This window comes from Anopheles coluzzii, chromosome 2 (assembly GCF_943734685.1).
Source record: "Anopheles coluzzii chromosome 2, AcolN3, whole genome shotgun sequence".
Taxonomy (NCBI): domain Eukaryota; kingdom Metazoa; phylum Arthropoda; class Insecta; order Diptera; family Culicidae; genus Anopheles; species Anopheles coluzzii.
In genome coordinates this window covers 10,979,313-11,005,936 of record NC_064670.1, presented here as the reverse complement: position 1 = coordinate 11,005,936, position 26,624 = coordinate 10,979,313, and the positions used below count along the sequence as shown (strand labels likewise).

The 26,624-nt window shown below is 50.2% G+C and overlaps 2 protein-coding genes and 1 non-coding gene across 5 annotated transcripts in view; all 3 read left to right on the top strand.

The window, feature by feature from the left end:
- Window positions 1–18,136, top strand: part of LOC120948316 (dendritic arbor reduction protein 1) — a 321,415-nt gene extending 303,279 nt beyond the window's left edge. Inside the window, exons 2-3 of one of the 2 annotated variants that reach the window (XM_049605909.1) lie at window positions 9,223–9,576; window positions 11,348–18,136. In XM_049605909.1, the coding sequence (XP_049461866.1) occupies window positions 9,223–9,576; window positions 11,348–12,722 (1,729 nt within the window). In that variant the 3' untranslated portion in view covers window positions 12,723–18,136. Of the gene's footprint in view, window positions 1–7,809; window positions 9,577–11,347 lie in introns of those variants that run through there. The other variant, XM_040364518.2, reaches the window with a different exon arrangement.
- On the top strand, window positions 1,217–1,289 carry Trnar-acg (transfer RNA arginine (anticodon ACG)). Its single transcript has one exon. It is a non-coding gene; the product is annotated as a tRNA-Arg (tRNA).
- Window positions 18,137–20,235: 2,099 nt separating the features above from the next.
- LOC120948403 (hypoxia up-regulated protein 1) lies at window positions 20,236–24,796 on the top strand. 2 transcript variants are annotated; one of them, XM_040364675.2, is made up of 4 exons: window positions 20,236–20,467; window positions 20,553–20,715; window positions 20,837–21,190; window positions 21,266–24,796. In XM_040364675.2, the coding sequence occupies exons 3-4, from the start codon at window positions 20,844–20,846 to the stop codon at window positions 23,847–23,849; spliced, it is 2,931 nt and encodes a 976-aa protein (XP_040220609.2). In that variant the 5' UTR covers window positions 20,236–20,467; window positions 20,553–20,715; window positions 20,837–20,843; the 3' UTR covers window positions 23,850–24,796. The 2 variants fall into 2 exon arrangements, with proteins under 2 accessions (XP_040220609.2, XP_040220611.2); XM_040364677.2 differs by lacking the exon at window positions 20,236–20,467 and having other exon boundaries at window positions 20,474–20,715.
- The last annotated feature ends 1,828 nt before the right edge of the window (window positions 24,797–26,624 follow it).

Genomic DNA, 26,624 nt, shown 5'->3' with positions numbered 1-26,624 from the left:
GGACGATGGCGAGGTAATGGGGTAAGATTGTAATAACTTTATCATATTTAATCATGTTTAGGTAATGCATGATAACAAGGTCCGAAGTAGTAACTGAGCTTTATTTATTAAAAAAAAAACAAATTGTGAGCCTTTAAGAGCCAAAACAATGTCATTGGCATTGGCCAGTTCACATAATTGAAGCAGGCAAGAATAATCGGTCAGCAGAAGGAAGGAAAACGTTAGGCTAGAAGGGAATGAAAAAGAGCCAATGACTATTTGTACAGGCATTCCTGACCTTCGGGATTAACACCGCGTAGCCCAACATTTTACCACACACAAAAATAAATGACAGCAAGCAACCCAATAACAACAACAACAACAACAACAGCAACAACAAAATGGCACACGCTTATTGCTTCTTTTGCACTTAAAGCGGCCCCGTGTGCTGTTCCCCGTTGGGCGAGAGTGCAACGAGCGTGGCGCGCGGCTGCTGCACCACACACACACACACCCACCCACCGCGGGGTTCACCAGTTATATGCAGCTCGCTTGGGGTGTTTTTGGTTTTTTTTTCTTTCTTTGCTATTCAACGGAGCCCGCCTTTCCGCTTGCATCGATCGAGAATCAACTCGCAAACGGGCCCGAGAAGAGAGCCCAAAACCTCTCCGCGGCCCGGAGGGCACATTGCAAACGATCCATCTACCTTCACCCCCCTTAACATCGTTCGATGATGTGTGTGTGTGTGTTTGTGTTTGTGAGAATATGTGTTGAGCGCCAGCCACCGCACGAAAGACGGCGCATTTTGCATTGCCGACGCGCGTGCACCGTGTGTTTTTGCTGCAATCGCAAAGTGTGATGCGTGTATGCGCGCGCGAGCGTTTCTCCGATTCCATCACACATGTGGACGACGATGTTGCTGCACTGCTGCGCACACAAGAAACGGCACAAATTAAGCATTTTGAGCAGCCAGGTCCGTCCGTTCAATTAAAAAAGTCACCCTCCACCATCTCTCTCTCTCTCTCGTTTGGCTTTGGCTGGCTACGCAACGGCCGCTTGGGCATGCGTGTGTGATGTGCGATCTGCGCCTAAGCTAATTTGCTGGTGTGGTGGGGTGTTCCCCCTCCCCCCCACCAACTAGTGGTCGCGCAGTGGCATTTGTAACGCATGTTGTGCGTCGTGTAATGTTGGTTGGTTGGCGGATCAAATGGCTTGCTAGCGTGCAGCGGTTACAACGGGTCCTGTGGCGCAATGGATAACGCGTCTGACTACGGATCAGAAGATTCCAGGTTCGACTCCTGGCAGGATCGCTCGCTTCGAAACTTTTTTGTTGTTGTGTATTAACACGTCAGTTAAGATCGTTTGATTTTCTTCTCTTTTTTTGATTTGCAAACGTTTTCTTTAACCCTCATAATTGAAGCAGACTTCTTTAAATGGTACGCAGAAAACAAGAGCCGAAACAGAGCCCCGAGGTAGTAGCACTAGACCCCCTACTCTCCCCCCTCCTCCTCCTGCTCTCCATAACAGTGACTGGAGGCAAACGCTAACGACCTTATTCAATTGTGTCTGCTTCACCTTCGCACTCGATGTAGACCAAACCGGCCAGCGCGGCGCAACATCAACGGTAACGGTAGGTAAGTGTTCGAAGACCACTCCCCCCTTCCCACTCACTCACCAAGTTGCCACAGGGGTAGTTTGCTCGCTCTCTTCTACTCGTCTTCCACCCCAAAACTGCGCCACAGTAGAGGGGTGTTACTGTTGCTGTTTCTCGTTGGTTTGAGCCAGTGAGTCCCAGCCACAATCACCCTCTTTTTCGATGTTTAGAGAGAAAGAGAGAGAGTGAGTTTCGGAGAGTGAGTGAGAGAGCAATAAAATTAGCATTAATGAGAGAAGAAACACACAGACACAACACTGTGCAACAGTAGAAGCGAAATCCTCCTCTGCACAGATCCGAGCCAAAACCGAGGCCAAGCTTACGTCAAACCAATAGTATCGTGTCGCGCAAAACAACAACAAAAAAAAACCTTCCACCCACCCCGTCTCCGTTGTCGCATTCAATCGCCGTCATCCGCATCATCATCATCATCGCCGTCATCGTCACCGTGGCGGCGGGTCTGACACATAACCTGAAGAGAGAGAGAGAGAGAAATAGAGAAAAAAAAACGCTTCATATATTATTTGACATTGATCTACATATGCGAATGCCGCCGTGGCCGCCGAACGCCGCGAACCATTTGTTGCCGCGTGTTGTGGCTCACCACTACCTCTACACACACGTAAAACACGTAAAACTTACCCACACCCCACTACCCTTACACCCATCGCGCCAGAAGGGTTTGTTGGGTGGTGGTAAGGGTTCGTTTTGCTTCTATGCCGCACATTCGGTACGGAATTGGTGGCTGTTTGTTTGCTTTTTCCCCTTGTGTGTGTGTGTGTGTGTATGTGTGTGTGTTGTCAACTAAACACTCCAAATCCGAGGAATTTTGCTCCTGTTTCTCGGTGACGTTATGGGGCTGGTGGAGGGAGGGTTGTTTGGCTATCCAACAGCTAACTACCGTGTTTGACGCAATTTCTGTTGGCCCTTTCATGCTAGCTTGTTTAATACATCGATTAATGTTTATGTTTTTAAATTTTTGAATTTTTGAATGTTTCAACAAGTCAACAAACTGGTTCGTTCATAAAAAATTACGTTAAGGGTCAGCTATACCTCCCCCCCCTCCTCCTCCTCCCTCTTTGCTGACCTTCCCTAATGCTCAAACACACTCACACACTCACAACAGCAAGCACCGTTAAAAGTGGGGCGAGCCACACCTTCCCTTTTGCTGTAGATGGTGGAAAGCAATCCTTTACCATTTCTCCTACTGCTGGCCTCGAGAATACCTTCCCACCAACGGAATGGTGCGGCCACAGGAAATGAAAATACTTCTTGCAGTGTGTGTGTGTGTGTGTGTGTGTGTGTGTGTGTTGCCTTTTGTTTGCTCCATTCGACGGTTTTACGTTGTTGTCCACGCGTCCCCCGACTGAACGATCCTTTGCCACGCCAATTTGTGCCCGGAAACGCGTCCGATAACGTCACTCTTTATTTTTTGTGACGGTTTTAATGGATGGGCCACTTCATTCAAAGGGAAATTTGTTTGTTTGTTTGTGCCTTCCTTGGCGTGATGCGTGAAACTATCGGTATCCCTACCAATACCTGTGCTGGCGATAGAGCTGCAGCAAGCCTACGTACAAGTATGTTTTACAATAGTGTGCAGTGCCAAGCCTTTTAAACCAATCGAATACAGAGCAATTGATGTTTCGTTCTTTAATTGTCCTACAGAGAATTTAGTTAAAGGGACAATCGGAACGGTTTAATCCTTGCTAAAACAGGTTTAATTCACCTTCACCGATGGTATGTGGCGCGCGCGCGCATTACTCATGCACGCTTCGCGTTGTTATCTTGTTGACAACGACCCGTACGATCGATGATGGGACTGAGACGGCTGCGCATCTCGGCTCGTTCTGTTCAGCGGGCATACACTCTATACGGCATTAGTCAGAGTCAGTATTCCCCGGACCCGGTGGACCCGGTACCCGGGCCGCAACGGGGAAACACCACACACCAGGCACACACACAACATGATCGTTCTCGTCGATCGATGATTCACAGACCCGGGTCGGTCGGTCAGACTGTGGGGTGGGTGTTCTAGCGCTACGGCGAAATTTCCCTTCTACCCTGCTAGCGACGCCTGGTCGGGTCGGTGTTTTACCCATTTGCCGTTGACGTTTGCCGAAGCAAAGGCCGTTGAGTCACGCGAGTTTGAAAGGATCATTCACGAGGGACACACTGTAATCTCTCTCACTCTCTCACTCTCTCTCTCTCTCTCGCGATAAATTGTCCATTTGCGTCCCTCGGTGACGGAAGAAAAAGGTACGGAAATGCAACAATGAGCCCTTATGTTAGGGATTTTGAAGGCAAATTCTGTCCATGTTTGACTGTGTGTTTGTTGTAAAGGGAGAAACAAACAAGACGCTCAATCGCAGGACGGGAGGAAATCCGATGAGGGTATTGAAGGTAGCAACTTTTTATTGGAATCGGTACCGGGAACAGAACTTTAAACGGTTTGATTATGAAAAGAGCAAGCTTTAGCGGGTGACACGGAGCAATAAAAATGGTTGAGCATTAAACTGCAATTAGCGTGGATTTGAGAACGAAGGTTTAGCAATGGGGCAAACCTTTAAATTTTAAAAGGAAACCTTTATTTTTTGGAGAATAACCAATACCCTTTAACACTCCTGTAGCTGCGTGGATGTGTTTTGTCTCGAGTTTTTTGTTTTATCATTACTTTATCATAATGAAAACTTTACTTTGTCGTCTTATGCTCTGTGTACTATCTTATATCAACCCTGAAATACTGTGCAAAATTGAGCTTTTCGGCGATGGCAACACGCAGCAAATAGCGCCACCGCCACGACCATCACGCGGAGCGAAGTGGGTTGGTTGGCGTACGTGCCTTTACCACACGCAAGCATTTTTTTTTGTGATGGGGGGATTTTATTTTTCGTTCCCCATCCATTTCGCATAGTGGCTCGATCTTTAAGCCTGTCTGTGGCTGTGTGTGTGTTTGTATGTAAAGTTATGCGGCTTAGGTTTTTTTGTGGGGGGGGGGGGGGGGCGAGAAGAGGTAGGATGTGTGTTGCGTGTTGAGTTGGCATAAAGAAAAGAGGAAAAGCAGTGGGTGAGAATTAAAAAAAAAAAACAATATCCTTCGATGCCTGGAAAACGGGAAGTCCTTCTTGTGTAGAGAGGTAGAGTGTGTGGAAAGTATGGCCCACACACACAAACACACCCCAAACCGATAGTACGAAGACAGGGAGTGTGATTTTGTTCACCAATCGCACTCACACGCACTTGTCTTTGTCTCTCTTTCTCCCGAAGATAGAGTAAAAAGACTCAGCGCCTACTACTACGGCAACTTACAGCGCCAACTCTTCGCGTACTATCGTTGCGAGCGAAACATTGACACGATGGGGGTGGTGTGGGAAGCATTTCCCCATGCCCCTCATGAAGCTTTTTTATACAATTTATACAATTTTCTCCGTTGCGTCGTGGTGCAGACAGGTTGGGAAAAGCATAGTCCCCCAGCGGCACACATCGATACGTGCTTATCCTCGTTGTGTCCTTTCCGGCTGTAAGTGTCCGCAGTAAGTGTCCCGAACGACTCCTGCCTTTTGCATTGTAAGATTTGATACACACGATTTGATAACGCTTCCAGAGAGCTACAATTCGCTTGCGAAAACGAAATCGGCCACACTCAGCCCCTAAAAAGGCAGTGTTTGCCATGGCGATGGCGTGAGACGCGCTGCTAATGAGCTTCTCTCTCGCTTTAAGTGCGCCGTATGATCCGCATTTAACGCCAACTGCCACCGCCAACAGTTGTGTTCCCGAGTGTGCGTGTGTGTGTGTGTATGGGGCGGGTGATAACAAATCATTAACATATGCTCGCGGTAGCACGCACCCAACGTACACATCGCGCGCGCTCACATGTTCACGCACGGACCCTTAGCTCGAACGCGTGCGCTCGGTGTGTGTGTGTGTGCGTGAGAAAACGGGTTCAAATGTTGTGCTTTGAAAGAGCAAGAGAGAGAGAGAGAAAAAGAAATGCCAGAATGTCCATCCATTACCACCTCATTCTCGTCTCGGTTTCCCACTCCTCGGCAGCCCTCGGGAGTGTTTGTGATTTGTTTGCTCCTCGTTCTTCTTCTACTGTAGCGGTGTGGCTGTCGTTACGGTTCTCTTCTCCGATTCTCCGCGTCTTTTCGGGTGCGTCTTCGACCTGGCCAGGACAGCTGTTTCCCGTCGCTACCCTTGTGCCGGTCGTTCTCGGTGGCGAAAGAGCGAAGAAGCCTAAGAATGATTGAACTTTAGCACCAGAACAGACGTGCCAGAGCACGACAGACGCCGTGTATATCGGTATTTAAACAAAGAAGAAGAGAGAGGTAAAGAGAGAAGTGGGTAAATGGAATGTACAATAGGCAACAAAATTGAACCAACATACAGATAAACACATTAGCCGTCAGAGTACCAACGTGCTCTGGTTGCATGGGAGGATTCCACCACCGTTGGTTTTCGCACCGTGGTGGAAATTCGCACTACATTTGCATGCTGCACACTTACCCACACGCATGAAGCTGTCAAAGCAAGTGTGTCGGCCCCCGTCCGGCGGCGAGTTATCGTTTTCGTTTCGCTTTTGCCACGAGCAAGCAACGAGTTTCCCCTGATGATTTTCCGCTTGCTGCGCGTACGCGTAGCTTAATTTCCGCGAGCGCTAAACGCGCACGGGCTGGGCAACCCAACCTACCGCCCTACCCCTTGCCCCCTCCGCTCCCCGCACGATGAGAGTGAACCCCCGATCCATCCATCCATCATCACCCGCTCACGATCCTCAGCGTCATCATCATCATCATCATCAGCGTCGTCGTCGTCGTCATCAACCATCTTCACGGGTTGCTCGCGCAGCCGATACGCGAGACCTTCGACTGAACCCGGGGGTGGTGGCATGGCTTAGAGCGGGGTTGGAGGCATTTTTTCCCCCTTGAGTTTTAAATATTGTTCGCTCGGTGCTGCCCCCGTGCGTTCGTGGGTAGAACGAGGGCTGTAATGGAGGGGGTAGAAATCGGTTTGCAAATGCACACACAACCGTGTTGCACTGCTGCGTTGCGAGTTGTTTTACTTCTTTTTTTTTTTTTTTTGGTTTCCCTGCACGTTGCACACAGGGTGTGAGATAAACGGCACGGCACACGGTTGTGTGTGTGTGTGTGTGTGTGTGTCTGGTTGGGGATGGTTTTATTGTGTCTTGGCTATTTTTTTATTTCCTCTTTCGGTAGGACCACAGTGGCCGCGCTTTGTTTAGTAGCCTGTCTGCGTGTGTGTGTATGTGTGTGTATCTCTGTGTGCACTGATGAGAGGGGATGACGGTAAATTGATACCGAACGACCCCCACGGTGGTGGTGCGTTGCGCTCCCCTAAACATATTTTGCACCAGCACGGAGGGGTGAAAACAGCAACAACAAGAGAGCGAGAGGAAAAAAAAACACCAGCATATCGACACTGTAAAGAGGAGCACACGAAAGAGGACAACAGGCGGAAAAAGAAAACAGCAAATCCCATCAATCGCTGCCCTGCTACGATAAATGCTTTTCCTCTCTCCGTCACTACGGCCATCGGGTGAGCTAGCCGCACCGCTCACAGCTCATCACTACGCATAGTGAGCAGAGCGCACAGAGTGCTGCCTCCGCTCGAGACACAATTTCATTGGATTACGGTGCGGTGAGAAGAAACGAGGAGCAGAGCAGCAAGGAAGCGCCGGAAGGAGCGAGACGTGGTGAACGATATCGGTTTTTTTTTTTTACATAATAAAGAAACAAAAGAATCGACTACCACTCTCGGTCCCTCCCGTACACCCGCCGGCACACTCACCCTGCTGTAGCCATTTTGCTCCAATCGTACTCACAAAAAAACGCTCACACTGCTTCTCACTTACTCTGTCGTTCTCTCTCTCTCTCACTCGCTTTTAGCGTACGGCACCCGCACAGCTGATTCCGAAAATCCGCTTCCTTCACGAGCAGTGTACATGTGTGTGCGTTCATATACGTACACGATAGCCTCTATCCGTACACGGATTGGCGCGTGAGTGACCGGCCCCGTTTTTGCTTCCGTACACGCGCGCTGTACACACACTGTAAACGATGTAGAATGACGGACGGCGCGCGCGACACCAATCGGGTCACTCACGAGTGTGTGCTCGCGCGCGCGCGCGCGCTCTCTCTCTCTCTCTCGCTTTGGCGCTGGAGCACGGGCAGGCACACGGCGCGAGCTTGCAGCCGCGCTTCACACAGAGGCCCGAGCGGTGGCGCGCACACACACGGTGCGGTCCGTCGTCTGGTGCTGCTCGCAAACGGTGCGTTCCCGGTCGCTCGGGGACACTCGCTTCATTTTCGTTCCGGCGTTCGAGCGTGCAGCACACGCGTGGTCGCATGCAGTATCACCCAGGATTGCACGGTCGTTCAGCAAGACATACAGTGGAGAGAGATAGTGTTAAACACCGCTTGATGTACAACACAAGACATTAAATAATAGTGCCAGTGAACGGTGCAGTGTGTGTGTGTGTGTGTGGTCGATAAAAGAAGAAAAAAAAAGAATAATCCTTACGGACGGAAAGCGAACGCGAAAGGTGTTCTATCAATTAATTATCCTTCCCGTCGCAGTGAAGTGAACGCAATCTGCCAAAATCAAAAATAAAGGAATAAGATGGTGTAAAACAGCACAGAAACCAGATCAGTGGCAGCGTAACATAAAGATAAACATAGTTCGTTGGAGGGCACCGACGACTTAAAGTTGCTGTAGTGCGGGGTGAACTCGAACCAAGAAGGAACAACGGTCGCGTGTCAATTTGGTGTCGCTCTTACACTTCCCCGCTCGTACGCTCGTTCGCACGTGCCAACGAAACCAGTAAGTGCGATTGGTGTGCTAGTGTACTCTTTACTTCGTACAGTGGCCAGCACAAGCACGGTGTTGTCCTAGGAGCTTCCTAACGGCCAACAGTAGAGCCACCATTCCAACAAAGTCGTGTGTGTGTGTGTGTGTGCGTTTGGAGTGACTTTTAAAGTAGCTCCGTCCCTTCCAGCGCGGCCTGCACCTACTTTGCGCGGGGCAAGGTCGTCGACGGCATTTCGATCGACGGCGACAGAAACGAGTTTTCCGCTACCTGTGGTTACGCGTGCCTGTAGTGCGTCTTGTGTATGTGTGTGTGTGCGTTCCTAAAAAAAGTGCAACGTGCAGCAAATTGCCCGAGCCTGCCCGAGCACAACCCGCTGCGAGAAAAGAAAGGCCAAGAAAGAAAGCCCACGTGTGTAACGCTGCGTAACGTCGTCACCCCTAGTAACACATCGCGCTCGCGCTCCTAAGTAACGCAGTGTAGTGTTTCGCCGTTGTGCGCGTGCATCGGAAAGTGAGTGAGAATTTAGAGCGTGAACTAGATAACGAGTGCGTAACGTGTGTTCGTGTGTCTTTGTGCAGCAACAAAAAAAAGGAAAAGGAAAAAAGAAAGCGAAATCTGCATTTTCCACTCCTCGCAACACTGTGGTGACAATCGGTGCTCTCATTCACCGTGTGTGTGTCTGTGTGCATGTGTGTGTGTGACAATTGTTAGTGAACGTAGCACAAACCTTACAGTGCTGTCAAAGCGGCTCCCTTTGGAGTAGCTGTACCCCCGGTCTGTTCGTTCGTTTCGTGCGCTCCTCTGATCTCACCATGACCCTGCCAACGAACAGTACGTCCACCGTGGCCGAGGACGACTCGGACATGTTTGGGCCGCCCCACTCGTCGCCGCCGATCCGCCGCAACCGGCCGAAGGTGCCGATGATCTCGCCCCAGCTGAAGCAGCGCGAGGTGCGCAAGCGGATACTGCAGCTGTGCGTGCACAAGCTGGAGCGCATCAAGGACTCGGAGCGCAATCTGCGCCGCTCGGTGTGCATCAACAACACGTACTCGCGCCTCACCGACGACATACGGCGCGAGAAGCAGCACAAGCTGCTGATGCTCTCCAATCTCGCCAAGTGAGTAATTATTTGCATTTGTAGTGTTTGATGGGTTTGTTGGTGCTTTGTTGGTGTTTTTGTTTTGTTTTTGCCTTTTTAAACCACCCAAAAAAGAAAGGAAATATCGTGTGTTTGTGTGGTCAAGTGTCCTCTCCCACTGTGTGCGTGTTGTACGGGTTGCGTGCGTTGTGTCGGGAAGCAAACGAAAAACAAAAAAAAAGAAATTAAATAGACATTGTGCTACTACACCTTGGTATATAGTGGAGGGTGAGATAAGCAGGGGTTTGGGCGAGAGGGGGTGAAAATTACGTGCACGCTCGACCGCTGTGTGATGTGTAAAAAAGTTTGTGCGTACATAAGTACGCATGCAAAGCGAGCGAGCGAGACGGAGAGAGAGAGAGAGAGTGGTCCAGAAAGAGAGGGTGATAGTAAGGAAGGGAGAAACCCAAAAGGCGACAGTGAGCAAGCATAACGGTTTTATGCCAGTGCGTGAGACGGAGCGAGAGAGAGAGACAGAACGGAGAGTGAATTAAAAGTGTTTTGGAGGAGAGCAATTCGTTGGGAGAATTTTCATGCTCTCGAGCGTGTGTGTGTGTGCATGTGTGTTTGTGAGGTGGTTTGTGGTCCATTTAAAAGAAAAGCACGATATTGTTTATTACCACCGCAACAGACCGCGGCGGCGCCTCCATTTTCGGCGGTCCGAGGATGCAAGCGACGAGCCCCAAATGATGGAACAGTTTTTCCGCACAAAAAAAAAAGCAAAAAACATTGTTTAAAGTTTCGAGTTCACCACTCGCGTGTGTGTGTGTGTGTTTGATCGGTTTGCTTCCGTGTCACAGGGATTTATGTTGGCGTTGTGGCTTTTTTGGTGTTAAACATTCAACCAAGCACAACCAAGTCCGACCGTCTCCCGGAAAGTACCGTGGAAAACCCACCCACAAGATGTGCGCGTATGGTGGTTTCTGTTCGCCATGCTCTTATTGACATGCTGCCGCTTGCAATCGGCAATCGTGCCGTGCTCTGTACCAGAAACAAACAAAAACCGTTTGCTAAAAAATCACTCGTTGGCTAATTTTAGACCAGATTTCCCTACACACGCCCCAACGATACTTAACGCAGGGACACTCAGCGGGCGGAGGGGGGATTGATGACGTCGCGCGTACAGTGGTGACGTATTTTGAGTGTGCTATTTGGGGTAAGATTAGAAATCACGCACAAGGTGGTGTGCTCGTCGTACATCGCCAACCAATACAGCACAAACAACGCGTCATGGTGATATGGTAGTGGTAGTAGTAGTGAGCTTACAATAAGTGTACACTATCAATCGGCAATTCATATCGGCACACACACATACACACATACGCTGTGTACCTTTTCCGCACTCTTTGCCTGAGGGGTGGTTCTACCCCTCGTCTGCCAAACCAACACACTCACACACAGAGAGGAATATGAACTCGTTCCCACCGTATCTCATTCGCGTAGTAGGCGCCGCCGCTGCCATCGTTTCAGTGACGTCACCGATTGACATTAGCATACAACGTCACACGCGGGGGGTTGGGGTTTTGTTTGCAGAGCTTCAACACCCGTTTTGTGGAGGGTTTTTTTTTATCACAACAACAACAGCAGCAGGGGTTTTCCTCGCAGTTCTATTTCTGGTCATGTAGGGGTTTTTTTCTTTCTACGTCAGCTGCGTTTGGTTGGGTTTTGCTTACGTCGTTTCGCTCGTAGAGAGTTCAATCTAATTTTTCTGTTCTTTTTTCTCTTTCTCCCCTCCCCATCCTACCCACAGATCCACTGACAGCAGCAGAAAGCAGCTCGACGAGGACGACGTCTCGTCGGAGGACTGCATCAACAACAACAACAACATTACCAATGCCAACAACAACAACAACAACATCAGCAGCAGCAACAACAACACCAATGGCAGCCATCTGCATCATCACCACCATCATCATCACCACCACCATCACCATCGCCACCATCACGACGAGCTGGGCGAGTTCGTGCACAACAATGAAAACATGAACAACAACTGCCAGCTGCAGCACAACCACAACCTCGCCTCGCAGCACCACCACAACCACCTCAGCCACCACCAGCACCTGCAGGCCCTGCACCAGCGGTTGGCCCAGTCGCCAATCATGTCCAATGGTTCCACCACCACCACCACCGCCGCCGCCGCGCCGGAATCGAACGGCGGTTCGGACGGCGCGGCCGACCGGCCCCCGTCCAGCCCGGTCAGCCAGCGCAAGCCGGCGGCCGCCTCGTCGGTCGAGGCCGATCTCGAGACGCTCGACCGGGAGCTGTGCGCGCTGGACGCGGCCATGCCGCTGGTCGACCCGGAGATCACGCAGGGCGCGGAGCAGCTCGAGCAGGCGATGGTGTCGCGCAAGCGCAAGTTCGCCTCGATCGACGACGACGACAGCGACCGGCTGGTGCGGGAAGCCCTGTCCCAGATCTACTTCCCGAGCGCCGGCCGGCTGCTGACCGGCATCGACGACTGTCCGCCGGCGACCGAGGAGCGCCGGGTGGAGGACGAGCAGCAGCAGCAGCAGCGCACCAGCGCTGGCGACGCTGCAGCAGTGGCCGTCGCCGCCGCCGCCGACTGTATCTCACCGAAACGACCAAAGATTGGCGACCTGCTCGAGCAGCACCAAAGTCAGCAGCAGCAGCAGTTGCACTCCTTCTCCCACCCGTTCCTGCACCCGTTCCATCCGCTGCCGGATCTGGCCGGGTTCGACTACCAGGTGCACCATCACCACCAGAAGGAGTTCGAGGTGATCATGGACGCGCTCCGGCTGGGCGTCAGCAATGGCGGGGCGATGGCGGCGGCGGCCGTCGTCGCCGCGACGTCGGCGGCTGGGGCGGCGGCAGCCGCAGCGGCAGCGGCAGCGGCGGCCGCTGCCGCCACCGGCAACGCAACCGGCACGGCGATGATGGGCTGCTGCGGTGTTGTGGCCGGCAGTGCCGCCGGCAGTGGGAACGGCCCGTCCGCCAGCGTCGGCCCCGCCTCCTGCCAGGGGACGGTAGTGGGCGGTGGCGGGGTCGGCGTCGGAGCGGGCGGTGCCGTCGATTCCTGCGGCCAGGCGGCCATGCTGATGGGCGGCCCGGACGGCGGGGCCAGCGTGTTCCACAATCTCGTCGTTACGTCGCTGGAAACTTGAAAGTAGGCCACCATCGGCCGTGAAGTCGGCGGCGTCGTCGTCGTGGATGCTCTGGTTGCCTATGTGTGTGTGTGTGTGTGTGTGTGTGTGTGAGGGGTTACTTCAGTGGTTAGTGGTGTGGCCACTATCGGCCCTCTCACCTTCTCACTCTCCCGTCTACTCCATTCAGCGCGATAAACACGCGAACGTAATTCTTAATTTATTTACCCTCCCCCAAAACTGCGCGCACGCTCTCTCTCTCTCTCTCTCGGAACGGGAAATTGATTTCACTTTTGCGCTTCCCCTCACTTCCTCCTCCAGCTGGTAGGTAGCGCAATGATAAGCGCCAAGAGGAGGTGACGCGCGCAAAAGATGGAAAGAAGGATAGACAGACACCGTGGTTGCGGCAGTGGGCAGACTACGAAACAAAGCAAAAAAGTAAGGAGAGTTTGGTGGCCACCGTAATGGTACCCACACATACACACACACATACCCAGGCACCAAACGACGGCGACCGTCGGTAATTAGACCAATTTTTATTATTATTAATATTATTATTATAAATATTTTTATTATTATTATTATTATTATTATTATTATTATTGTTTAGCGCCAAGTTTAGCAAAGTTTTTTTGTTTTGTTTAGGAAAGCCCCCCCCCCCCCCTTTTTTAAAGATCATTTAATTTGCTTCCTACCACCAAAACGATCATTCATGACCGCATCCTCTCCTTTTCCTCCTACTCGACCGTTCTTCATGGCCTAGAGAGAGAGAGAGAGATAGGGAGAAAGAGCGTACAAACCGAAAGCTTTCTTGCCAGGGCAGGAAGGGTTTGTTGGGACTAGCTTTGTTTTAAAGTGTATTTATGCGCTGTCTGATCTTTGTCCTAATTTTAGTATGAATTCGATTTCATTCAACCATCTCCTCCATTTTATCTCCACCAAATCCCCCCCCCCCTCTTCTCACTGCGAAAATTCCTGGGTTAGCTGTTAACAAACAACCCGAAAACACACACACAGCTTGTGAAGCCTATCATCCACACAGAAGATGTGTGTTTGCGCGAAGTTGGATTCGCGTAAGCTTTAGGGCGCCACAAAAACGACGGTTAATAATGCGCAGCAATGTGTGGCGTGTGCAATCGCAGTAGGCAACAGAAATACACAAACACACACACTACTTTAACGCGTGTGTTGCTGTTGATCTCTCTCTCTCTCATGCAAAACGGGAGGCAATCAAATTATGTGCAAATATTTACTAATGTGCAAACAAAGAGACATAGCACCAAGTAGCTCACCAGTAAAAAAAGGGCTCCAACAAGCTCTGGTAGAAGTTTTCTGACCCGATTTTTCGCTCCTCCGCCACTTCACGGATGCCTCCTCTCCTCCTAGTCCATTACGCCTCTTCCCAAACACACACACACACAGTGGAACACACAGTGCTGGAATTCGTTTCCGGCAGATCTTCTTCATAAAGGCCGTCCACAAACGGCCAGCCCAGACTAAAGCAGCCGCACATGTTTCCCCTTCCATGGCTGTTTCTTTCCCTTACCTTCCCCCTCCCTTTTTTTTTTTGAGATCGTCTAACGGTCATCACGCAACAACGGCTTGGCGGCGCGCGCGCGCTCAGGTGCCGCGCGCTGTGCACTGGTAGGTGGTAGGGGGCCAAAGTGAGACATAAAATAAGTGAAAGTGGCACCTCGGTGAACGCTGGTACGGCGGTGGTGGTAGACACACACACACACCCATAGACACAGCAGAGCAGAAGTAAGGAAAAGGAAAAACTCAGATTTAAATCGCACACTCGCAGCGCTCGGGCCGACCGTGGCTGCGATTATTATGCGCTGCGACGGTGTGTGTGCCCATGATGCCTGCCAATGTGTTGCTTGCTGAGTGGCTGTGGTGGCTCCATCTGACGGGGAAACGCTTCTGGAGCCGCCGTAAGGTTACTTAGAGACTTAGAGGGCGCGCGGGGACGCTTCTAGCCGTTTCTCGCTGTATCGGTTGTGGCTAGTTGTGTGTCCACCCGCAGAAGGAGCAGCAATTACACTACTGCTCGATTTGTGTTGTTTTTTTTTCTCTCTTTGCGCGCACACCATACAATGTTGGTCGCTCCCCATGTACGTGCCCAGGCTTTGAAGGTGTTTTTTTTTCTTTTCTGCAAACTTTTGCATCACCAGAAACTTCGAAAAGCTCAAACCAACAGCTACGAATGGCACGTGTTGCATGAATGGTTTCTTTTTTATCTCTCTCTCTCTCTGTCTCTCTTTCTCTCTCTCTCTCCTTTTCTATCTCCCTTTGTCAGTCCTTTATGCTCTCTCTCTCTGTCTCTCTCCCAAGTTGGTCAGTGATAGTACACCACTTCAAAGCTTACCGCTTCCCTCCCCGCTTCAAATGATTCAGCGGAGCGAATCCCCTTTTCCACCAGTGGAAAACGAATTCCAACATCGGCGGGTGGCAAAACCTCCCCTCCCCCTCCCTTGCCCTAGAAAAAGAAGAAGAAGAAGAATAAGGGAAAAAACGCCAAGACACGGCAGGGATGGACGCGTAACGCGAAGAAGATAATGTACCGTTTGCTGTGTGGGGCTCAGTCTGTGTCTATGTGTGTGTGTGTGTGTGTGTGTGTAATTCGTAACGTATCAAATTTTTCACCCGTTGTTTTTCCCCCTCCCCTCCAGCTCCCACCTCCCCGCTGCATTCCCTTTTAGCAGTGCGGTGCTTTCGTCGGTCCCTCGGGGTTGAGTTGAAAGTTTTCTCACTCTTTTCCTCTGGTGGTTGTTTTTCTTTACCCACTACCCCTTTTGCCTTCAGAGACGGGAGGTGTGGAGGGAGTAGACTACCCCTCCTTCCCCCAATCCTCCGTTCGTGCTGCCTTTATTTTCTTTCCAACCACTGTTTTGAGCGCACAACGCGGTAGAGCTTTTGAATGTTTTTCGATTGATTTGGTTGCTGTTGCTACTGCTGTTCCCTTTCTTCTCTCTCTCTCTCTCACTTTTCCCCTACTCTCCAGTTTTTTTTTTTGTGATTTGATTTTCCATCTTATTTTCCTGTTGCTTTCGCTTTTGCCTCTTTATTCGCTATCGAGACGGGCGAACGCGGAAGGGTGGTTACAAAGCTACTCCAGCCAACCAGGTGCTGGGCTGCTGTTGGGTGCATAAGTTTGTTTCAAGTTTTTTTTTTTTGCTTGCTTGGTTTCGTTTCATTTTTCAAACGAACTTTTCCGTAGCGCTTTTGTGCTATTTCAGATGTGCTTTTTTCCCCTGTTCGTAGTGTTTGCTACAAAGAAGCGCCACCGAATTGTTGATGTTTCCATTTGTCTCGGTTTCGGGTGTTTTTTGTTCGTATCTTATCTTCTTCCCATGTGTCGATTGAATATTACTGTGGCCAAAAAAATAATAAAACAAGGCGTCACGATTGGAATCTTGAAGCAGTTAAAGTAGGAGATGGAGGGCAGGTAAACTGAAACCAAAACAATTACAAACCAATTGGAAGCAATGTGTGAAAGCAAGAAGAAGCAACTAAACAAAACAAAACAAAAGTTAATCAAAGAAAGTTGTGTACGTTAAGCAAGAAAAGGGTGTAAAACGTATGTAAACATGGCGTACAGAAACAAACAAACAAACAAAGCAAAACAATTGTGCCGATGGATGAAAAAAAAACAAAGAAAATAGAAAAAAACAGCAACAACAATATCGCTCTTAAGAATATAAACGTGAAAACGCTTATAGGCCAACTCTTACAATGCGCACTAAAGTAGTTAGAGAAGAGAAGAAGTAGCGTTGGTTGCAACCGAACCTACCAATGAAGGTACCAAGACAGGTGGAGAAGGAGGTGCGACATCTCACGGCAAGACCGTGCCGAGTCACACACATACACACTCTCGTTAACACTCGCGGGCAGAATGTTCCGGCTTCGGTTTTGGCACTTTTTAGCAGACAAATCGAAGCACTCTTGCATCCATACCTACACAAGCTAGATTAACGAAATATTGACCCCCCGCTCGCCCCCCCTTAATATGTAAGAAAACAGCACACACAAATAATAATGTAAAACAGAAGAAGGGGAAAAAAAGCATGGAAGCAGCATTGTAAAAAAAAAAGTCATATAGATCAAGTAGTGAAAAACAGTAGAAACTGAGTAGGGGGGGGGGGGGAGTACATTAATAGAGTAGAGAATCGAAACAAGTGCACATGCATACACGGACACAAAGATGAAACATCAGGAACAAATACTCTCTTTATACAAGAAAAAAAGAAAGGGAACAGGGGGAGAGGAAAAAAGCAACAGCAGCAGTATATAGTAACACAGCAGCAAGAAAAATGCATTCGCAATCGAGAAGTGGCCTCTTTCCTAACGAAACAAACATCCACGGTCCGCACGGTGGAGAGGGTTGGGAAAGCAACAAACAAAGCTGTTACGACTAAATCGAACGGAAATCGTTTTAAAACGTGGTTCAACCGTGGTTAAACAGTCATACCAAGTACTATAAACTATATAGGAACATGCAAAACAAACAAAAAAACAAAAAAAAGGATATAGGAAAGCAAACAAACAAACCCAGAACAAAAAGCAAAAAACGTAAGAAAGAGAGAGAATGAGAGAGAGAAAAAAGAAAATATGCAAAAGAGAAGAAAACAACAACAACAACAAAACATCAACAAAATTATAACGGGGAGGGAAGATAAGAAATGAAAGTAAACAAAAACTGTGATATTAGCCGTTAAGCAGAAGCAGCAAGTGACTCTTAACACTGTGCATTCTCATCGTAGCAGGCGAGATGGAAAATAAAAGTGCATACAATACAATGAAAGACACTGCTCGGCGGGGGGGGGGGGATGGGTGGGGGGGTGGTGAGAAGACCGATAACCGAAAAACGAGCCGAAGAAAGCAACGTTTGGCATAATGGAATAAAGGACCATAAACCGGTGTGCGTGCGTGTGTGCGTGTATCGAGCGGGTGAAGTAACGCAGTATGCAAATGTGTGTGCGGGGTCATCTCCCCTCTCCTCTTCCCCCTCCAAAAAAAAGCAAGACAGTGTGAACACTTACTGCATAGCGTTAAATAAAAACATACAAACAAAAAAACATAAGAAAAAAAAAACGTCACTTATAATATACAAAACAGAAAATGGCAAAGAAAATGTGCTGAAAATGTGAAAGAAGAGCAGATGGCGACAGTTGATAACACAACAAACGCATAATAAATAAGAAGGAAGGGAAGGAAGGAGCAGAGAAAAAAAGAAAACGGATAAAATCAAAACAAAAAATGAAAAGATACTATTAATTAAACAAGCAAACAACACGAAACACACATGAACGAAGCGGTTTGCGAGAGGGAAGCAAGTAGGTAGGACGGACGAGGAGGTGCGCGCGTGTATGAGCAAAAGCAAATTGCATTTGGGTGTAAGCAGGGTGGAGGAAAGCTAGATAAGAACAAAACCAATCCTAATTGCGTGAGAAAAAAAAAAACAACAACAAAAAAACACACACAAATGGGAAAAGAAAATCCCTTCTAAATCGTGGCTTTCCTTCCTTGCTTCTCTCTCTCTCTCTGAACACCGCGCACAAGCGTCACAGACGTTTGTATTTAACCGTAGGGACGATTGTTTTTCCTCCGTTTTTCCCCCTCCCCTTTACCCGGGAAGTAGAGCATTCATCCATAAAGTGTATAAACTCCTTTGACTTATTATTATAATGAAATAGAAGAAAATGAAAAAAAAAAAAACATATTAAAAACAAAACTGGTTGTGTCATTTCATTGCTGTATTGTGTGGGTTTCGATACCAAAAAGGGGGGAAAAGTGAAAGAAAACATGTTCCACTGATTTATTAATACGCATCAAATCGAGTCCAAATTGAGCTCAACCCAGAAGGGCGCAACGCCGAAATTAGTACGCAGTATGACGTACTACCACCAACCGACGCAAAAAGGGGAGGTTAAAACGAAAGCTTTTCGACGAAGAAATTAGCAAAACCATCTTAGGATACTGCGATGGTGCGCGGTTCGCGTCATATATTTTATTCCAGTGGGTTGTATTTTTAGATACGCCGCCTTGGATTGGATCGTGAAGTCGGTGGAAGGAACGAACTTCGACTCTCTTCTCTTACCCACTCTCTTGATGTTTTTCTTTCTTTCGCTTTCGAGTCCCACGAGCTTCCTTCCCAGCGCTTACCGGAACGTTCTTTCGGTTGCGTATTGCGTGGGATTTTGCGGTGCGGTTTAGAAGGAAACTCCTTATCAGGTGAACGATTTACTTCCTTCCGTATTGGAACACGAAACGCGTCAAAGGTCACGATCACGGGAAGCGGTTGGCGGGTGGGTGGCTGGGTGGGTAGTGGGCTGGGTCTGTAGATGTCCATCGAAGTGGAAGGATCTATTTTCAGCGCGCTATGTGTGGTTTTGCGCTGAAAAGTCGTCGAAAAGGGACGCGGTGAGGGTGAGTTGTGCTAAAAATAGTCGCCTGCGACAGGGTGAGTGCGCATACCGTACCCTGAAGAAGGTGCGGTGTTGTGGTTCGATTATTGGTCGAGTGCGGGTGGCCGAGGGGTTGAGGGTTGCTCAAGTTTTTTTTGCGCGCGGAGACAGGATGCGCTGGCAAACATGGCCAACACGGTAATTAAATTGTTTAACGTTCGTTCCTTTGTTCCTTACGATTAACGATTGCTGGAAGTTTGGATTGAAAATTGAGAAATGTACACATTGTTGTTGTATGGGGGGAATATGTTCACCTATATTCGACTAATGATTGACAATAACGCAAGGATTGTAGACTGATCCGAATGGGGATAGGAATACGTCCGACAGTGTAAGAGCTCTACACGCTAGCCATTAATACTGGCCATTAGTAAAAACCTACATCTTCGCTCTATCATATAATTAATTCAATTTATTGTCAAAGGTAGTAGTATGATATTTTAAAAAAATATGAAAAAAAAAATTAAAACGACTTAAAAAAATATTAGAAAATGATTGTAATTTCTCACAGCATCCCGAAAACGGTCATTTCAAATGCAATGCTGTCAGTGGCGTTCGGGCGAAAACAATCCGGTTGTATGAACCCATGAGTGCTTTCTGCATCTTGATTTGCGTTAAATTTTCCCTTTTATGAACATGGAACATATTATTACGAATAAATGATTTTTTTTGCTTTATATTAAACCGATAAAACGTTTGAAAAAGTCCCAAAAATGTGTTTTGTTTTTAAATCCTCGCACAACCGCCGTGTGCTGTCACTTGTTTTGAGCAAAACAGCTGTGAGTTGCTGTCGAACAATGCTGTCCGGTAGTGTAAACTCGATTTCAATTGCATCTCTTTCTCTCATCTCACCGGTATAGTTTTTTCTCGCTTGCTCATACTGTTCGGTTCTGAGTGCATAGTGAGCACTTGACAGCAGTGAATTGGTCAAAATAAGACACCAAATGACAGCCGCCGTTTGTAAAATAATACTTTATCAAGTTTTTAACTTAAAATTGTAAAGTAACGCATTGCTATAGGTGAGAATAATTATTCTGAATTTTTTCGCTTATTTTGAATGCGGCGCCCGAAGGGTAAAAAGGATAGCAAACTGTTTTCGCTAAACCGCTGTGCTGGAATCCGCACACGCACACTGACAACGTAAACAACAACTCGGCAATGCCGTCAAGGAAGGACCACGTCAGTGAAAACGAACGGTGAATATTTTTTTTTGTGTGCCTGTCGCTGTTGCAGCAGTGTCGCTCACGGGTGTACCGGTGTGCGATTTTGAAGCTTGAGGTCCGTACGTGCCACAACGCGGTAAGTCCACGCCATCAGTTCACACACCCCCGGGAGCAGCAGGAACGGTAAAACGACGACGGTCTGGATTTCGATTCGATTTCAGCTCTCGTCTCATTGATCAAAACGCACCGCAGCCAGGTGGCAGCTTCTTGGCAGTATCGGGGTGGAATCGATTTGCGTACGTACGTGTGTGTGTAGGTCAGCATTTTGCCGAAGCGCCCTAACCCTGGACTAACGGCTGCTGTGCGGGGCCGGGTGAAAAGAAGGTAATTTGGCCACTTTCACCTTACGCGGGTGCAAAGTTTCATTGCCGGTTTCGGCAAACCCCGCGAGCTACTGACACGTTTCCGGTTCGTTTCTTTTCGTTTGTCCCGCACCACCCCGCAGGGTAGCCATGGGTACACGTCACTGGTTGCCGTCGGATGGGAGAATGCTGCTGATCGTGCTGCCGATGGTGGTGGCCCTGTTCGCGACGCTTGCCAACAGTGCCGCCGTCATGTCGGTGGATCTCGGCAGCGAGTGGATGAAGGTCGGTGTCGTATCGCCCGGCGTCCCGATGGAGATCGCGCTGAACAAGGAGTCGAAGCGGAAAACGCCGACCACCATCGCGTTCCGGAACGGGGATCGCGTGTTTGGCGAGGACGCTCAGACGCTGGGCGTTCGGTTTCCCTCGAACAGCTTCGGCTACCTGACCGATCTGCTCGGCAAAACGGTCGACAATCCGATGGTGGATCTGTACCGGTGAGTAGAGTGGGGGAGAGGTATACCAGTGCTGGGTGGTGGGCGCTCCTGCTAATGACGTTTGTTTGCTTGCAGCAAACGCTTCCCATACTACGACATCGTGGCCGATCCGGTCCGGCGCACGGTCGTGTTCCGGTCGGGCGAGGAGCAGTACACGATCGAGGAACTGATCGCGCAGCTGCTGCAGGTGGCAAAGAGCTACGCAGAGGACAGCACCGGCCAGCTGATTACGGAGTGTGTGCTCATTGTGCCCGGGTTTTACGGGCAGGCGGAACGGACCGCGCTGGTGGCGGCCGCCCGGCTGGCGAACCTGAAGGTGCTGCAGCTGATCAACGACTACACGGCGGTGGCGCTCAACTACGGCATCTTCCGGCGGAAGGAAATCAACGAAACGGCCCAGTACTTCCTGTTCTACGATATGGGTGCGTACAAAACGTCCGCCGCGGTCGTCAGCTACCAGCTGGTGAAAGATAAGGCGACGCGCGAAACGCACCCGGTCGTGCAGGTGCTCGGCGTCGGGTACGACCGGACGCTCGGCGGGCTGGAGATGCAGGTGCGGCTGCGTGACTACCTGGGCCGTGAGTTCAACAAGATGGGCAAGACGAAGACGGACGTGTTCACCAATCCGCGCGCGATGGCGAAGCTGTTCAAGGAGGCGGGCCGGCTGAAGAACGTGCTGAGCGCCAACACGGAACACTACGCGCAGATCGAGGGCCTGCTGGACGAGCAGGACTTCCGGCTGCTGGTGAAGCGCGAACAGTTCGAGGAGCTCTGCAAGGATCTGTACGAGCGGGTGACGGCCCCGCTCGACAAGGCGCTGGCCGTGTCCGGTTTGGCGCTGGACGTCATCAACCAGGTGGTACTGTTCGGGGGTAATACGCGCGTGCCGAAGGTGCAGGACATACTGCGCACCCACATCGGGCAGGAGCTGGCGAAGAACCTGAACGCGGACGAGGCCGCCTGCATGGGGGCGGTGTACCGGGCGGCCGATCTGGCCACCGGCTTCAAGGTGAAGAAGTTCATCACGAAGGACGCGGTCCTGTTCCCGATCCAGGTCGTGTTCGACCGGGAGGGCGAGAGCGGGGCGACGCGCCAGGTGCGCCGCACGCTCTTCGGCTCGATGAACTCGTACCCGCAGAAGAAGGTGATCACGTTCAACAAGCACACGGACGACTTTGAGTTTACCGTGCAGTACGCGGAGCTGGATGCGGTGCTGAAGGGTGACACGGAAACGCTCGGCTCGCCCGATCTGGCCCGCGTGCAGCTGAGCGAGGTGGCCAAGCGGCTGAAGGCGAGTGTGGCGGAGAATGTGGAGTCGAAGGGCATCAAGGCGCACTTCCTGCTGGACGATTCGGGCATCTTCTCGCTGGCCAACGTCGAGCTGGTGCTGGAAAAGACGGTCACCAAGGAGGAGGAGGACGAGGACGAAAGCACGTTCCAGAAGATTGGCAACACGATCAGCAAACTGTTCTCGGGCGACAGCGCGGACAAGCCGGCGGAAGAGAAACCACCGACCGAGGGCGGCGCGGAAGCGAAGGACGAGGAAGAGCCGGCCAGTGGAAAGGAGGGAAAAGAGTCGGCGGAGGAGGAGCAGCAGCAGCAGCAGCAGCAGGAGGGCAAGAAGCAATCCGGAAAGGACAAAGAGGCTGACGGTGGAGCGAAGGACGCCAAGCCGGAAGCGGGTGAGCCGGCGGATAAAAAGGCAGCGGACGAAGGCACGGAAGCGAAGAATGCCACCGTGAAACCAAAGATTGTCACGCTCAAAGAGCCGATCCCGTCGAAGGTGGAGCTCGCGTACGTGGTGCCGCTCGACGGCGAGCTGTTCGACGCGTCGGCCAAGCGGCTGTCCGCGCTGGACCAGGTGGCCAAGGCGAAGCAGCGCCGCGAGACGGCCCTGAACGCGCTGGAAAGCTACGTGATCGATGCGCAGGTGAAGCTGGACGAGCAGGAGTACGCGTCGTGCGCGACCGAGACCGAGATCGAGACGATCCGCAAACGGTGCGGAGAAATTTCCGAATGGCTGTACGAGGACGGGTCCGACGCGGATGCGGAAACGTACGAAACCAAGCTGGAGGAGCTGCGGGGCGTCGCGAACGAGGTGTACGCCCGCCACTGGGAGCACCAGGAGCGGCCGATCGCGCTGAACGCGCTGAAGCAGATGATCAACGGTTCGGAAGGGTTCCTGCGCAGCGCGCGCAACCTCACCAAGGACACCAACCCGGAAAAGGACGTGTTCACCGCGGTGGAGATTGAAACGCTCGAGAAGGCGATCCGCAGCACGATCGAGTGGCGCGATACGGAGGTGGCCGAGCAGGAGAAGCTCGCCCGCAACGCGCCGGTACGGCTGACGGTGAAGGACATTACCGATCGGATGGGTCTGCTCGACCGCGAGGTGAAGTATCTGGTGAACAAGCTGAAGCTGTGGCGCCCGAAGGTGAAACCGACACCGCCACCGAAGCCGGAAAAAACGACCGCCGGCAAGAAGGAGGGCGAGCAGAAGGAGGAAGCACCGTCCAGCGAGGAGCTGCCCGGCTCGGAACCGGTGCTGGAGCAGACACCCGAAAAGGATGCGGACGAAACGGAAGAGGGCGCCACGATCGATCCGACCGCAACGCAGCAGGACCGTACAGGCGAGAGCGGCGATCATACGGAGCTGTAGAGACAACAGCGAAATAGGGGGAACGGGTGAAGGATTGATAGCACAATTCGGACACACTGGTTTAGCACTCATCTCACCGAAGCACCCGTCACAGCTTCATTTCAGCTCACCTTCCCATAGAGCCCATATGTATTCACAGTTTCTAAACACACACCCAACAAACAAAAACGCAACAGAAGATAAAACTCCACATGCCTTCCCTCCGTTCCCGATCCCGAAATGTGCGCGGCAAGACAAGATTTGGTTGCTGTCCGCGGTACTGACTCCCTTACCCCTCTGTATTTATTTTCATTCATTAGCAAAAAGTGTGCGCCGTAGTAGAGAGCGTAGAGAAGAAATGCACCGTAGGGCTGCTCAACTATGACGACTATGAAAACCATTCCTTTGCGTTTGCTTATGACGAGGAGAGATGTGTGCGAGAGAAAGACATTTAGAAACAAGAGGATGTGAAAGGGAGTTTCTAAAATCCAAACTGGTGATTAGGCCCTGAAGTAGTAGTTAATAGAAGAAAAAAAAATAGTTCATACCCGTACGAGGATAGGCCACGACACACAGACACTCGTCCCGATATCGGGCGAGAACTAGGAACTGACATTGCATTGAACTGAATCAAAACCGACGACGGTTTGAGCGCCTTGTAGGCAATAGGTGTAATAGTGGTTTAACGCTGCGAAAAGGAAAGAGATGTGGTCGCTTGTTTTGATTTCGTCCTTCGGTTGGTGCAATCTTTTACGGCCTACACAAAGAGGCAAACTTAGTACTACTACTACTACTACTACTACTAGCAGGAGCAGAAGGAATAGGAAAAAAAACAACAGCACAGAACAGAACAGAACCTTACATTAAGCGCACGCTGCACGCGGACGTAGGGTAGCGTGAAAACTGAACGTTAGCCGGACAATTGGTGATAAAGTATAGCGAACTTAAGGATCGTACGGTAAACGTCAGGGTGAGTGTTTTTGTTGGTTTATTTTTATCACTATGTTTTGTTGAAAGAAATTAATGTATTTTATGTATGTATTTTAGTGGAAGTTAAAGGGTGCCCATGCTCTGGCGGATCACCAAGAAGGTGTTCGAAAGCGATCCCCAGTTCGGTATGAGTTGCAGGGGAGCACGGCGAACTCTATGGCTAGATCAGGTGAAGCGAGACCAGGCGGAATTCGGGTGTCTGCAAAGATGGGACGCCCCAGCCAGGGATCGATCATCCTGGAGAATGATTGTAGACTGGGCCATGTCACGACAACGTGCTCTATCGCGAGCAGGCCAACAAGAGAGAAAGAGAGATTCTTTTGCGGAACGAACGTCGTGTCAGCAAGAGGTTTGCTCGGTTCAAACGTGGTAATTTTGCCTTCGAAAACGAAGAAACTTCAGCAGGGCCCTTCAAAATTTGAAGACAGTGGAACTGGAGCGTATCGCGACGGACAAAGCTGGGACTATATAGTGTCTATAGCACCGGTACTCACATACGCCTCTGAAACATGGACACTGTCAAAATCTGACGAAACCCTCCTAGCCGCGTTCGAGAGGAAGATGCTCAGAAGGATACTTGACCCCGTATGTGCGGAAGGACAATGGAGGAGTCGTTATAACGACGAGCTATACGAGATGTACGGCGACCTCACTGTCGTGCAGTGTATCAAGCTCGCAAGGCTCCGGTGGGCTGGCAATGTTGTACGCATCGAAACGGACGACCCAGTCCGTAACGTCTTTATAGACCGTCTCCTTGTGGACAGGAGGCGTGTTAGGCCCAAACTGAGGTGGCAAGGGGTGATGGGCCTAAATCGGCGGGGCCCCAGGCGACCGTCTAGTCTGCCTACCGTTAGATCCACCGCTGAGTCTTGAATCATCCCGGTGGAGGATGTAAATGCTCTTTTGTGGTATGTTCGAGCATGGAGTGTGGTGGCGAAGGATGTACCATGAGCATGCGGAGATGTACGCCTTATCGGACATTCTGACGGTGATGAAATCCGGTAGGATACGAATGCTGATGTATGTTATGAGCATGCTCGACTCGTGCTTCCAAAAGAGTCTGTCGGAGTTTCAGAACCTACATGGATGGGAAGCAGCCAACTAGGGTCGAGCATACTAAAGATTTTTTGTTGGCTGATCCATGTACAAGTATATGTTCTAGCCAATTGTGTTCTGGCCTTATCAGACCACACGTTTTCATAACTTCAGCATCAATGTAGGAGACAAATTAGCTTTTACACATGTAAAAATACCGTACTAGGAGTTACCTTCTCTTCTTAAATGGTCCGCTCGATCTGTCCGACATTCCTTAACCAGAGGTCCATATTTCCGCCAGCAGCCGAAAGTTGGTTGATCGCCGGAACAACCAGTGAGTTTTTTAGTTCCACTGCCGCTTGACAGGCATGATCAAATTTTGAACTTTGTTCTCAAACTTATTCCTTCGGCAAGTATTGCGGAGCATAAAGCGAAAATGCAAACTTTAGCTTTCCCAAAAGGCACAACCAATGTGGCAACTAGCAGGTGAGAGGGAGAGAAAAAAAACTTTCCCATACAACTGCTCACACTGCTGCGCCACATTGCCACGAGGCATCGATACGACGCCGGGCATTACTGTGGAACGGTAGGATTTCTGTTCTGTCACATTTTCGTTTCACTTTTAAATTGACTTTTCTTCCACGCCGTACCTCCCGCATATCCTATTGCTGGCTAGGAAAAGCTCTCTGCATCTTTGCACGATAGGGGGCTTACCGTCAGGGACTGCTTTTTTATGTGTGCCCACTCCCGCTACCAATCCAAAGTGTTTGA